We start from the raw sequence: 12,895 nt of genomic DNA on the forward strand, positions 1-12,895 counted from the left end.
GCATGTGGGATCTTCCCGGACCGGGGCACGAACCCGTGTCCCCTGCATCGGCAGGCGGACTCTCAACCACTGCGCCACCAGGGAAGCCCATGGCTCCTTTTTTAAGAGCCAGAAAATGTGTCTTCACGCATGATATACTAGCCCATGTAGATCCCCAAAGAACAGGTCCCTCTGAGCATCCAAGTAGTGATAATAGGGTAGCGATTCGACCCCACTCTGCTGTGGAGTCTTGGGGCCAAGAATCTCTTAACCCTTAGATTTCCAATCTGCACATGAAGATATTATTTATCCCTTGGGTGGCTGAGATGATGGATGAAGTCATATAAGAAAAGAAGGTAGCAAAGCATCTGGTGCATACTAGGTGCCCAATAAATGTTATGCTCTTTCTTTCCTTCCTAAAGCAAATCCTTTGACTCCAGCCCCAGCTACCATGGAACTGGGGCCTCCCTGAGACCTGAATCTCCCAGGTTTGGGAGAAAGTCTGGTTTTGAGAGGAAGGGATTTCAAATGATTCGCAAAGCCCAGGGTCCTTTCAGCTGCGAACAGAGAAATTGTGTTTCAAGTTTAGCTTTGAGCAAAGATTTCCTGCTCTTGAGACCATGGGGACACGGGAAGAGTCCAGTATCCCTGGGGACTGGACTGTGTGTTTCCTCACCAAGGTCAACTTCTACCAGATTTGCCCTCCCCCTGCGCACGCCTGGTGATCTCATCCCTGGTGTGAGGTTATGCAAAGCGTAATGGGTACGTTTGCGCATCCTCCCCCGACGTGGACCTTCACAGCCATCCAAGCATGTCACAGATGAGAGAAGCCTGGGCTGGCAGTCAGGACCCCCGCTTTGGAAAATCTGGCATCTGACTCTATGTAACCCAAGGCAAATTGCTTTTACCAATCCAGAGTGGGGGTTGCATCCCCCAGCTCAGCCTATGGGAAGACCGACCCCAGTCTCACAGAAATATTAGGAAGCTTGCTGATGTCAGGTGAGAACAGCGACCAGAACCAGAGAGCTGCTACTGGCTTGGGCTCCTCAAAGCACGTGGCTTTGTGTCCGCCCACTGGCCACTGCATCCAAGGCCAGCGCAAATGGCGGGTGGTAGAGTCCTTGGGACTCTGCAGCGAGCCCATCCCAAGTGCTCCAGAGGAGAGAGACTTCCCAGGCCTCTGACCCCTGCCCCCACCTGGGAGTCAATCCCATGGCCACCACGGTGCCCACTCAGGTGGTCCTGCAGCCAGCGTTGCCTGAGCACATCCAGGCTGGGAGGGAGGTTGGCATTTGGCTAAGGCCCTACCCCAGAAGTTAATCATTGGCCTGGTATGAAAAGTCCAGGGCAGTTAACCAGAATCAAGAGAGCCTCAAGCTGCCACCCAACACCCATATCTGCCCCCACCCACTCCTCTTGCTCTTCTGAAGAACCGGAGAAACAGAATACCTTTATCTCCACAAGGAAATAAAAAGGTGCCTTGCTGGGAAATTCCCTCACGGAAAAGAAATAACCGAGATAAACAGCTCTATTTCCTTTGGCTCAAGCTAGCGAAGGGCGTCTGTGAGAGTAGGAACAGGGCCAAGGCAGTAAGGGAGCCTGGGAGATGCCTCTCCACGCTCCCTGCTGCTTAGAGCTTCCTTTTCTTTACGGGTGCTGGTTACTGCACAGCACTTGTTAACACAGTTTTCTCCTTTCACACTCTCTTCGTCAAGTCCATTCCAAAGTTGAAATCCTGTCACAGTTCGTGGGAAAGTGGGGACTCCGCTCTCCGCCTCTCGCCTCCTTTAGGCTGCAGTATGGGTCCAGAGGACAGCTGTGGTCAGGCTGGGCCCTGGGGCCCCCAACCCTCCCCAGCCCTGGGCTATGTCCACAGATGTTACAAGGTCCACACGTGCTGCACCCTCTGAGTGGCCTTACCTTGGATTCTCCATCTTCATCGGACCCACCTCAGCAACCAGGATAACAGAGGCCATCACACCTACATTTTGAACCCCAACCCCATAACTGAGTGTCTGGGAAATCGTGGGCAGATCACTCAGCATCTCAAGATCTTGATTTTCTTATCTATGAAATGGTTGTAATTATATCTGTTCTGTCTTATTTAAAGGGAACTTATAGAGCTCCAGTGAAATAGTGTAAATGACAATGCTTTGATAAGCAAAGGGGGCTCTACAAATAACAGGAATAAGCATGAGGGATAAGCATCCCACCCTGTTTGAGGGGCAATACGGTGCAGTAAGAGAGGCTCAGAGCTTAGACCCTGGGGGTCAGACAAAGCAGGATTCAGGTCTCGCCCACCTCCTCCACTCCCACCCTACCTATCCCCACGCTTAATCCTCGTGTGAACGCGAGGAAAGCACTTAACATTTAAGCTTTCATTTCCTCCTGTGTAAAATGTGGACAAGAATGCCCCGTCTCCTCAGCAACAACAACAACAACAAAAATAGAATACCCACCTCCTTGGGGCGATATCAAGTTTAAATGAGATAATACAGGTACATTATTTAACACAGTGCCTGGAACATGGTACAAGGACCATTCATGGTGGTTATGACCATCATCATCGCTTTAATCCTTGCTAGGCTGCCTCTATGCATCTCTACTTACTCATATGACGTGCCATAAAATATGCCAGCCTCCCTCCACCTCCCAGGGGTGTAGGGAGGGCAGCTGGAACAGAGAGATGGAGCCATTTCTTGGTAGTAACCAATTATCCGGTGAGCTGTTCCTGAGCTGTAATGGATCTTGCCCAGGACCGTGACCCCCGGATAGGGATAGAGAGGAAATGACACATGTGCGTGTCCCTACCCTAAAGGAACTTTGCAGCTTAGTTGAGAAGATGAAAATCTACGTATACCTATTAAGGAACAAAAAAGCATTGTGGATGATGGGACTTTGAACTGTAATGGGAAAGGCGGAGCCATTCATTCTTCCACAGGTTTTATGTCGGTTACTGGAGATACAAAATCAAACAGGTGTTGCAGGAACTCGGTCAGCTAGTCTTGGAAGACAAAGGCACTTCGTCACCTCATGCTATTGTCTTTCAGCAACCACTCAAGAAGGCGGCCTGGGTGGCACAGCCCCACCGAAGCCTCCAGCGATGTCGCGCCTCTTCTTCGCCTGCCTGCTGGCTCTCTTCCCAGGTGCGTCGGCCAGGTCCCAGCCCACCCCCATCCCAGACCCAGTTCCCTGGGGGTTCTGAAATCAGGCCCGGCCCCAAGGATGTCCTTTGCAAAGCTTGCACTCCCTTGAGGAGTAACCACACAGACGATGCAGAGAGGTCACATCTGAAAATGGATTGGTGAGCCAGCACTGGGGATGGGGAACAGAAATGGCACTTCCACACTTGAAGGTCAGGGGTCTGGTGAAGGGTCTTCACTGGGAATAAAGAAAATAAGACCTTGACCTTGAACGAAGCATCACTGAGTTGCTTTGTTTTGGGGTTTTGGGGAAATGACTTATCCTTGTGGCTCTTAATATTTTTATCTGGAAAAATAAAAGAAAGTAATCTGTAAAGCTTTTTCGGAAATATAAGGAAATAACAGATAACAAAGGAAATAATGTAGCACCCCACGAGGGTGGTTTAAAAAAAAAAATATATATATATATGTATATATATACACACACACACAAGGGATATCACTAAATAAGTTTGCGATCCCTTTTCCTTAAAATGGTTATCATTAATGAATTACGATTAAAATTTAAGAATTGTTTAATAGTTTGGCAATTTAGCAATTGCCTAGCTGTAGCACATGGTAATTAATCCACAGAAGGCACATGTCTTGGGAGGAAACGTTCATGTCCTCGGCGTGGGCTGTCTGGATCCTCTCAGCCGGCTTTACCCTCCTGCAGCCTCGGAAAGCCTCTGTCTCTGTCCCCACAGTGGTCTCCATGAAGAGTCCCATATTCGGTCCTCAGGAGGTAAGCAGTGTGGAAGGCAGCTCAGTGTCTATCAAGTGCTACTACCCGGCCACCTCCGTCAACCGGCATACCCGTAAGTACTGGTGCCGGCAGGGAGCCAGGGGCCGCTGCAGTACCCTCATCTCCTCAGAGGGCTACGTCTCCAAGGACTATGAGGGCAGAGCCAACCTCACCAACTTCCCAGAGAGCGGCACATTTGTGATGAACATCAGCCATCTCACTCGGAATGACTCGGGTCTCTACAAGTGTGGTCTGGGCATTAGCAGCCGAGGCCTGTCCTTTGATGTGAGCCTGGAAGTCAGTCAAGGTAAGGATCCAGGTGCCTTAGACTTCTGGGGAAAAGTGAGAGGGAATCATCCCAGGAGCAACAGGAAGGCCTGAGGAAGGATCTCCTGAGAGGGCATGGGGAAGGCTATGGGTCCATCTGGAGGAAAGGACTTTGCATAATAGAACATGGAAATGAGACAGATGGGACCTACTTGGTGGTGGGGTGCGGGGGCACTTTTCTAGGTCTACAGGGCCTGAAACATTTCAGGTTTTACTAAGACTCTAACTTAGAAGAGCATGAGGAGGACAGCTTCTCTCATTAGATTTGTTGCAGGAGGGACAAGAGGCCCATGAGCGGGGAGAGATTCATAGGGATCCTTAAATTCTTGCTATTAGAGCACCCTTCAGATCAAGACCTTGGGTCACCAGAAGGCTTCTTTTAAAATATATTTTCTAACCTGAGATCCATTAGTCCATCAAAACTCTCAGCGTAAATAAAATGATCAGTTCTTGCCCAAAGTCCACAAGACTGGATGTAATAAGTGATACAGGTGTAAGTGTCAAGAGAGAATAGAGGAGGGAGAGATTAGTGCTAGCTTGGGAAGCCTTCATAGAGGAGGCAGCAGTAAAGTTGGGCCTTGGCAGACATTCTGACAGTGTCCCTCGGGAAAAGAGGGCACTCCAGGTGACAGGCACACCCAGCCCTCAAGGGGAACATTGAGTAGTCCTATGTCGCAAGAAAGCAAAATCACAACTTGCCCCCTACCCCTCATTCTGCAGCTCCTGGGCAGATAGATGGCGTCCACGTCTACACAGCAGAACTGGGCAGAAAAGTGACCATCAACTGCCCTTTCAGGGCTGTGAATTCTGAGAAGAAGAAATCTATGTGCAAGAAGACAGGCCAGAGCTGCGTGCTAGTCACCGACTCTACTGGGTACGTGAGCCCCAGCTACAGCAACAGGGTACATCTCACAATTCAGGGTACCAGCAAATTAGTGTTTAGCGTTGACATCAACCACATCCAGCTCAACGATGCTGGGATGTACGTCTGCCAGGCTGGGGATGATGACAACGCCGACAAGAGCAATGCTGACCTCCAAGTGCTGAAGCCCAAGCGTGAGCTGATTTATGGAGACCTGAGGGGCTCAGTGACCTTTGACTGTGCCCTGGGCCCCGAGAAGGCAAATGTGGCCAAATTTCTGTGCCGGGTAAAAAATGAGGAAGCTTGCAGTGTGGTCATCAACACGCTGGGGACGAAGGATCAGGACTTTGAGGGCAGGATCCTGTTCACTCCCAAGGATAACGGTTTCTTCAGTGTTCACATCACCAGCCTGAGGAAAGAGGATGCGGGGCTCTACCTGTGCGGAGCCAACCATGATGGTGAGCCTAAGGAAGGCTGGCCCACCCAGGCTTGGCAACTCTTCGTCAATGAAGGTGAGACCTGAGAGTGGGGAGAGGGAAGAGGTGGGCAGTCTGGCAGGGGAGAGCCTCACTCGCTCCCTGTGAATCTATTTAATCTCCGTCAGTCAGCTGACAATATCTGCTCACTGACGAGCCCTGGATCAGATGTTCTGTGGGCAGCTGTACACGAGAGCTATACAACATAGCCTTTGCCTTGTGTGATCTCCTAACTCTTCTTCTCTGTTATCAAAGGCCTTTGATGGCCGTCCCTGATCAATAGGAATGAGGGGAGTGAAGCTCCTGATTGAGACCAGACCTGTAGATTGCCTGGGTTTCAGAGAGCCATGGTGAGGACATAACACGGAGGCTACCTGACCCTCGAGCAGTATGGCTCCTCTTCCTTCACACTCAGATGGAAGAAGTCTTGACTTACGTTGGTCGCAAAGCTTTCCCAGGAAGACAATGCCCCGGCTTCTAAAATCTCCCCTCCAACATCTCTTAGGGTTATTTGTTATTCAGCAGGTTAAATCTCTGCTTCTTCTCACCCTGGAGCACTCCACACAGAGTTACCCTCATGAGACACAGTGAACCAGTACTTGAAGTTCATGGTCACTGCCCTTGTGACTTTCCTGTAAGGGGCTCACATTCCCTGTACATCATTTCTCCATCTAGCTCGGTCCTCACCACATCCCTCAGCGTCTTCAGTCATCTGGGGTTCTCATGGAACCTCAACTTTAGCTTCTTGGAGAGAAGCCATGCTTCTTCTCTTGGACATGGCCCTCAGTCGGGGTGCTCAACAATTAAACTTATCTGTGCTACATAGTGTATATTTTAAATCATACTGTTCTAATACATTTTCTTAATTTGGAGAAAAAACATCTGGCCATTTTGTGGGACAAGCTAATAAACAGACAAAAACTTACCTAGGGGGAGATTTTGTAAGAAGCCTAAGGAGAAAGGCTAATAGTCTCTCTTTAAACCCCTTCCATTCTCTGCTCAGAATAAGGTGGGGAAGGAATCAAGGTCACCAGACCAGTGGGGATGTCTCCTGGAGGCTGGGTGAAGGCTCCAGTGCTGGGCTCTGTGACATTAGGAAAATCTTTTTCCCTTTCTCAGGAGGGTGAGGTGATTGGTCTAAACGTCACTCTCCACCCTGGCTGAGCCCACAGGGAAGAGGCTGCCCAGACCACATTGCTTATTCCTTCCCATCCCTGTCTGTGCTTCTAGAGACCATGATTCCCCCAAGTCAGTCTGTGGTGAAAGGAGTGGTGGGAGGCTCCGTGGCCGTGTCCTGTGCCTACAACCCGAAGGAAACAGACAGCCTGAAGTACTGGTGTCGCTGGGAAGAGACTCAGGGTGGCCGCTGCCCGCAGCTGGTGCAGAGCAAGGGGCCGGTCAAGGAGCAGTACAAGGGCAGGCTCGCACTGGACGAGGAGCCAGGCAATGGCACCTACACCGTCATCCTCAACCAGCTCACCGCCCAGGACGCCGGCTTCTACTGGTGTTTGACAGACGGCGATACTCGCTGGAGGTCCATGGTGGAGCTCAAGATTGTGGAAGGTAATTGCTGGACTGGGGCAAGAGGGAAGGCAGGCAGCCCCAGGTACCCCTCCGGTCAGCAGCAGCAACGCACCCCAACCACTCTGCCTCCCACCTTCCCCCACCTCCATGCTGATGGAGAGAGCCCACCTGCTCATACCTGTATCAAGCACCCATTCCCGTCCCGTTCACACCTGTAACAAACCCTTTCCTGCCCCACACTCTTCAAACTACCACACCTCCAGTGATCAAGAGTATCGGCTTTTCTTACAGTATATAAGGCGTCAGCTGAGTAGAGTATGGCTGTCCTGAGTCTAGGAGAGCAGATAACAACGAAGAAAGCAAACTGAAGTCATTAGCAAGGTCTATGGTCTGTGATAGACTAGAGTGACTCATGGTGGTCACCAATAATCTATTATAGACACATAATTACAAGTGCTTTTGTGTTCAGTATAGTGTGTTTATTTACCATGCTGTCCAAAGAGGAAATAGGCTGTGGACAAAGCACCCCCCTAGTCCCCCCGTCACTTTTCTGCAGCATCACCAGCGCCGACTTCTGTGCCTATTTCTCCCTCCCTGCGCCAGGAGAACCAAGCCTCAAGGCACCCAAGAATGTCAAGGCTCGGCTGGGAGAGACCCTCAACATCTCCTGCCACTTCCCCTGCAAATTCTACTCCTATGAGAAGTACTGGTGTAAGTGGAGCAACGAAGGCTGCAGGACCCTGCCCAGCCAGGACGAAGGCCCCAGCCAGGCCTTTGTGAACTGCAACCAGAAGAGCCAGGTCGTGTCCCTGAACCTGAACTCCGTCACCAGCGAGGACGAAGGCTGGTACTGGTGCGGAGTGAAGGAGGGCCACAAATACGGAGAGACCGTGGCTGTCTATGTGGCGGTGGAGAAGAGGGTGAAGGGTGAGTCTCCGAGGGCCATGCCCATGTGCCCTGGGACCCCACAGAAAGCTGCCTAAGAGCATCTCCATCAGGGGTGGCCCCTAGGTTTGGCTATAAGAGGTGGGGGTGGGGAGGGGGGTAGATTATGCCCCCACCTGGTCTAATTTAGCCTTCCAGAAAGGGCATCCCAATAAATATACCAACTAATTAAAAATAGTGGATTTGCCATTTAACCTCAGTTTCAAGACAAGTCCCATAGTTGCTCCTTCAGGCCACTCTGAAGCCCTTTCTATACAGAGAGATCTTCTTCTATATGTAGAAATGTCAAAGTCACTGTTATATGCATCACACTCTCTGCTCAAAAGAGGGCCAGACAACCTTCACGTACAAGGTCTGCTAAAGAAAATCGGGGCAATATCTTCTAATAAGTTTGCATTTCAAGCCTCTTTTTAAAATATCACATGAAATGTTTTATCCCTAATGAAGGTATTTTTAGTCCCTCCAGAAATCCGATTATGTCAGCATCCAGTTGGTCAGGCTCACTGAGGGAGCCCTAACCAAGCTATCACCAGGGGGCAGCACTATGGCGCCCAGCCCTGTAGTCAAGAGGCCCTGGGCAGGGTTTCAAAGCTGTGAAAAATCTCCCTGTCCACAAATGATGGGTCAGCCCTCATGCATAGCTGGATCTAATGACACGGAACCTTGCAGATGGAAGTGAATTTGCTATGAATGGGACCGAGGTCATCTGTGACAAGCTACTGAAGACCACCAGTCCTGTTTCTAGTGTCCTTCGAGACCCTATCCTAACAGTCTTGAAATCTCACCCTGACCCTGGGGTTCCTAATGAAGTCCCACTCCTCAGACTCCCTAAAGTCAAGGACAGAAAGAACCATAATCCAGCCCCCTCTGCTCTCTCCAGGGTCCCAGGATACCAGTCAAGTGAATGCTGCTCCTGGTGAGGAGGCGATAGAGCCGAGGGCCAGGGAGACTGAGAACAAAGTCATTCAGGGTCCCAGCCTTTTTGCAGAGGAAAGAGCAGTGAAGGATACTGGAGATCCAGCTGGTGGGAGCGGAGCACCTGCAGATCCCGGCAGGTGAGGAGGGATTTGGGGATCCCCACCTGGAGAACATCCTGGAGACCGAGGACCTGAGGTTGGTCCACCAGGCCCAAGGAGGAGAGCCTGTCCGCTTCTTGACAGCGGAGGCAGCCCTCACTGCCTCGGTCTGTGCTCTCTGCCCTTCTCCCGCGACCAGTGCGGTGCTCACCATTCAGTTCAATTTCCCAGTCCGGGGATGCAGGCAAGGCCCGGTCCTCAGCTTTGTCCTGTCTAGGAGGGCTTCTTGGAAGAACAGAGCAGCTCGGGTGGCTGTATCAGGAGGACGCAGTGGATTAACCAGGAAGGAAGAACTGGCTGGAGACAACCGGCCAGCACCTCCTGGGATCCCCGGTGTCCCTTGCAGGGACTAACTAAATTAATGCTCCCTCCAGCTCTGCAGGACAAGGTGGGAGCTCCAAAGCACTGTTCTCCACCCTGGTGCCCCTGGCCCTGGTGCTGGCTGCAGGGGCCGTAGCGATTGCGGTGGTCAGAGCCCGACACAGGAAGAATGTCGGTGAGTCCCGGGGTGCTCCCTGCCCCCCACCTCCAACCCTGAGCCTCAGTCCTGGCTCAGAGGCGCTGAGGGGAGTTGCCATGATCTGTTCCCTTTTATCAGCTCAAAGGAAGGGTCCAGGAAAGTGAAGTGGGGAATAATAAACCTACACATGCTCAAAACTTACAGTAAGTGCTGTGGTCCAAATGCCGTCATCTCTGCTGGAAGTCCATCTTCAATTGCTGCGGGTCTAAATTCAGAGGCATAGCTGCTGGGAAGAGGAGGACAGGGTGCTGGGAAACCTGGGCTTCCAGCCTGGTGTGAGGACCAGTCAGCTGTGTGACTCGGGGTGTCCCAGTTTCATACCTCTGGTTTCCTCACGGCTCAAGACAGGGGTAAGAATAACCATCTCTGAGGACAAAACAAGGTCCTGGGCATTGCAAGTTTGCAGAGTGATGAAGAGAGGTCAGTGACTGTAGAGTCTAGATTGTCTGTGAAAAGGGACTGGGGAGGAGACTCGGGTCACTTCTAATCTGCCTTGGGTCCTAGTCAGAGACCAGCAGCAAAGAACTTGCCCCCCTTCAGCTCTCCTGTGGGGCTCCCTCGGGGACGCCCCGGCCCCCATCTCTACACCAACTCCTCTTTGCCCCCTGACAGATCGGATTTCAATCAGAAGCTACAGGACGGACATTAGCATGTCAGACTTTGAGAACTCCAGGGATTTTGGAGCCCATGACAACATGGGAGCCTCTCCAGACACTCAGGAGACAACTCTCGGAGGAAAAGACGGTACATCCCTCACTCAAGGGAATGCCCAGTCCCTGGGGAACAAGAATTAGCCCTGCCTCCGCACCTGGGACGGGAATAGGAGGCCGGAGAGGGCTGACCCACCCTCCCCTGCTCTTCACACAGAGTTCGCCACCACTACCGAGGATGCCGTGGAGAAGGAAGAACCCAGGAAGGCGAAAAGGGTGAGAGCAAGGAGGGAGAAGGAGGCCTCACGTGGGTGACGAGGAAATGCAGCATGAGGGACTGCAGTTAGACATCAGGAAAAACCACCTCAGAGTGGGGCTGGTGCCAGAGTAGGGAAGGGGGTGTAAACAGTATTTGGAAAGTGCATCTTTCTGGTTGTGGTGTTGACCTGGCTGAGGCCCAGGCAGGAGGTAAGCTGCGTTTATAGGCTGTAAACTGGCAGGAGGGAGGGAGACGGCAGTTGGGGGGGGGAGGGGGCAGGGGGAGTGGTTGGCAGGGGATGAGGAAGGCAAATGCATTAAAGATTCAGCCACACGGTGGGCAGGTCAAATGTCAAACGCTGGCCATGGGACCCATAGAATCAGGTCACCACTCTCGCTTGAGGGTTTGCAGGTACCGGCATTTTCCCTGGGCCTGGAAGACATTTGCTCGTGGGAGGCACTGATAGTCACTAGAGGCCCCTTCCCACCCCAACCAAGTGCCGTGTTACTTGAAATCCTGCCTGCCTTTGGGTCACATGTTACCCTCTCCTCGTACTTCCCTGATCCCAAGGCACTAACGCTTGTTATCATATCTACTCTCCCTGGCGGCAGCAGAGATCCCAGCACTGGGAACAATTAGGGGAATGAGTGAGTCCTGGAGACAGCCTTCCCCTCCAGCCTGGTGTTGTGTCTCTGAACTGGTAGAGAAAGAAAAATGTAAACCTTGTAGCTGACGCCAGCCTAGGCCACCTTGGCCGTGACCGGGGGCAGGGCTTCCGGGGACGGGCCCAGGCAACAGAGATGGTTCCACTCCATGTGTTGGAAGGAGGTAGTGAGACAGAGGGAGATATTTTTAGAAGCTGCAACTTTCCATTTCTCAAAATTAGTCCCTCTTGGTGAGCATGGTGGCTGGAATGAGAACAGTGGGTGAACACAGTCTTGGGTTGTTTAGGCCAAGATTATGAATTTAGGATACTTAGTGCATCCCCTCCCTCTGACCCCCACTCTCTGAGCCAACACCCCAAACACTGACCCCTCTCCTGTTGCCCCCTAGTCATCCAAGGAGGAAGCCGACATGGCCTTCACCACCTTCCTGCTCCAGACCAACAACATGGCCGCCGCCACCCAGAACGGCCCCAGAGAAGCCTAGACAGAGCCCTGGTTGCACCCATCCCTCCGCACGTGGCAATCACGTTCTGAATCACGTTGATCCTCAGGGCCCTCAGCTCCGGGCCTCCGCTCCCTGCACTCACACCCCACCTAGGCTTTTCCTACCTGTCCTCAGAGGGTATGTTGGTCCCTTCTCGGTGGCATCCAAGCCTGGCTTACTTGTTCCTGTTGGGGGTGAGGTGACGTGAGGCATTCCCACCTACAGCTTATTCCTAATGAAAGAACTAAGGTGTGGAAGGAGAATTACTATCTAAGGGGACCTCTCAGAAAGAAAAGGGACCACAGTGGGTGGAGAGACAATTTCAGAAAGCCATTCAGGGCTTCTCTGCACCCTTGTTTTGGGATGTCAGTGGGATTCTCCCTTCCACTCCATCCCCGAGTCTCTCAATCCCCCACTCCCTTCCATCTTCTCTTCTTCTTTCCCTCATTAAAAATACGCATTTGGATACTCACTAGATTCCACGTGCTCTGCTAGACACCGGGACACATAGGCCACAAACCCGGCTAGCAACCTTTCTAAAAACATCACTGAATCCCTGGAAGCCACAGCATTTCTGTGTATTTACACTCACTAAAATCCTCATCAGGTATCCTCACCTCTGCCTATATTGGGAGAAACCATAAAAGGTCTGGAGTCCTGAGGCCTTGGGGATTATGTAACATGGGCATACATACAAGGAATCAAAAACACATTCTTACCATTTTACAGGTGAGAAAATTGAGGTCCTAAGAGGTGAAGAATTTTGTCCAAGGGCAAAAAATGATATACACTAGTGTCAAAGCTAGATTTCGCATCTCCTGTCTCCATATAAGAGCCTCTGCTCTCCTGATAGAGACAGAATTCTACAGGAAGGAGGAAGAGGAGGAGAAAAATGTAAATAGCGACTTTCACAAGCCCCACCTCAGGGAAGACACCCCTTTCCCTTTTTGTCACTCACAGAGACCTAATAGTGTAAGAGAATGGTCAAACACTCATAACTCCTGTATTTGAAGAGTTCTGAGTGAAAGGGGAGAAAAGAGGGGTTTGATGGTGCCAGGGAGGGGCTGATCTCCAAAGAGCTAAGGTTTTAAGGTCTTTTTCCCTCTAAGCTCTGCACTTCAACTAGCACCTACAAGCTGGCACTCGCTAACAAATCAAAAATGTGAATTAATTAATAATTAAAGACAGTGATTGCCACCAA

General features: G+C 51.3%; 1 protein-coding gene across 1 annotated transcript in view; it reads left to right on the forward strand.

Moving 5' to 3' along the window:
* PIGR (polymeric immunoglobulin receptor) overlaps nt 1–12,895 on the forward strand; it is a 17,249-nt gene extending 4,354 nt beyond the window's left edge. The window contains exons 2-11 of the mRNA XM_024750889.1: nt 3,030–3,125; nt 3,869–4,213; nt 4,954–5,607; nt 6,802–7,134; nt 7,699–8,022; nt 8,921–9,095; nt 9,491–9,612; nt 10,249–10,380; nt 10,504–10,562; nt 11,599–12,895. Coding sequence (XP_024606657.1) covers nt 3,083–3,125; nt 3,869–4,213; nt 4,954–5,607; nt 6,802–7,134; nt 7,699–8,022; nt 8,921–9,095; nt 9,491–9,612; nt 10,249–10,380; nt 10,504–10,562; nt 11,599–11,694 — 2,283 coding nt within the window. The 5' untranslated portion in view covers nt 3,030–3,082 and the 3' untranslated portion in view covers nt 11,695–12,895. The remainder of the gene's footprint in view (nt 1–3,029; nt 3,126–3,868; nt 4,214–4,953; nt 5,608–6,801; nt 7,135–7,698; nt 8,023–8,920; nt 9,096–9,490; nt 9,613–10,248; nt 10,381–10,503; nt 10,563–11,598) is intronic.

The sequence above is a fragment of the Neophocaena asiaeorientalis genome, unplaced genomic scaffold (genome assembly GCF_003031525.2).
Source record: "Neophocaena asiaeorientalis asiaeorientalis breed wild unplaced genomic scaffold, Neophocaena_asiaeorientalis_V1.1 scaffold67, whole genome shotgun sequence".
Lineage (NCBI taxonomy): Eukaryota > Metazoa > Chordata > Mammalia > Artiodactyla > Phocoenidae > Neophocaena > Neophocaena asiaeorientalis.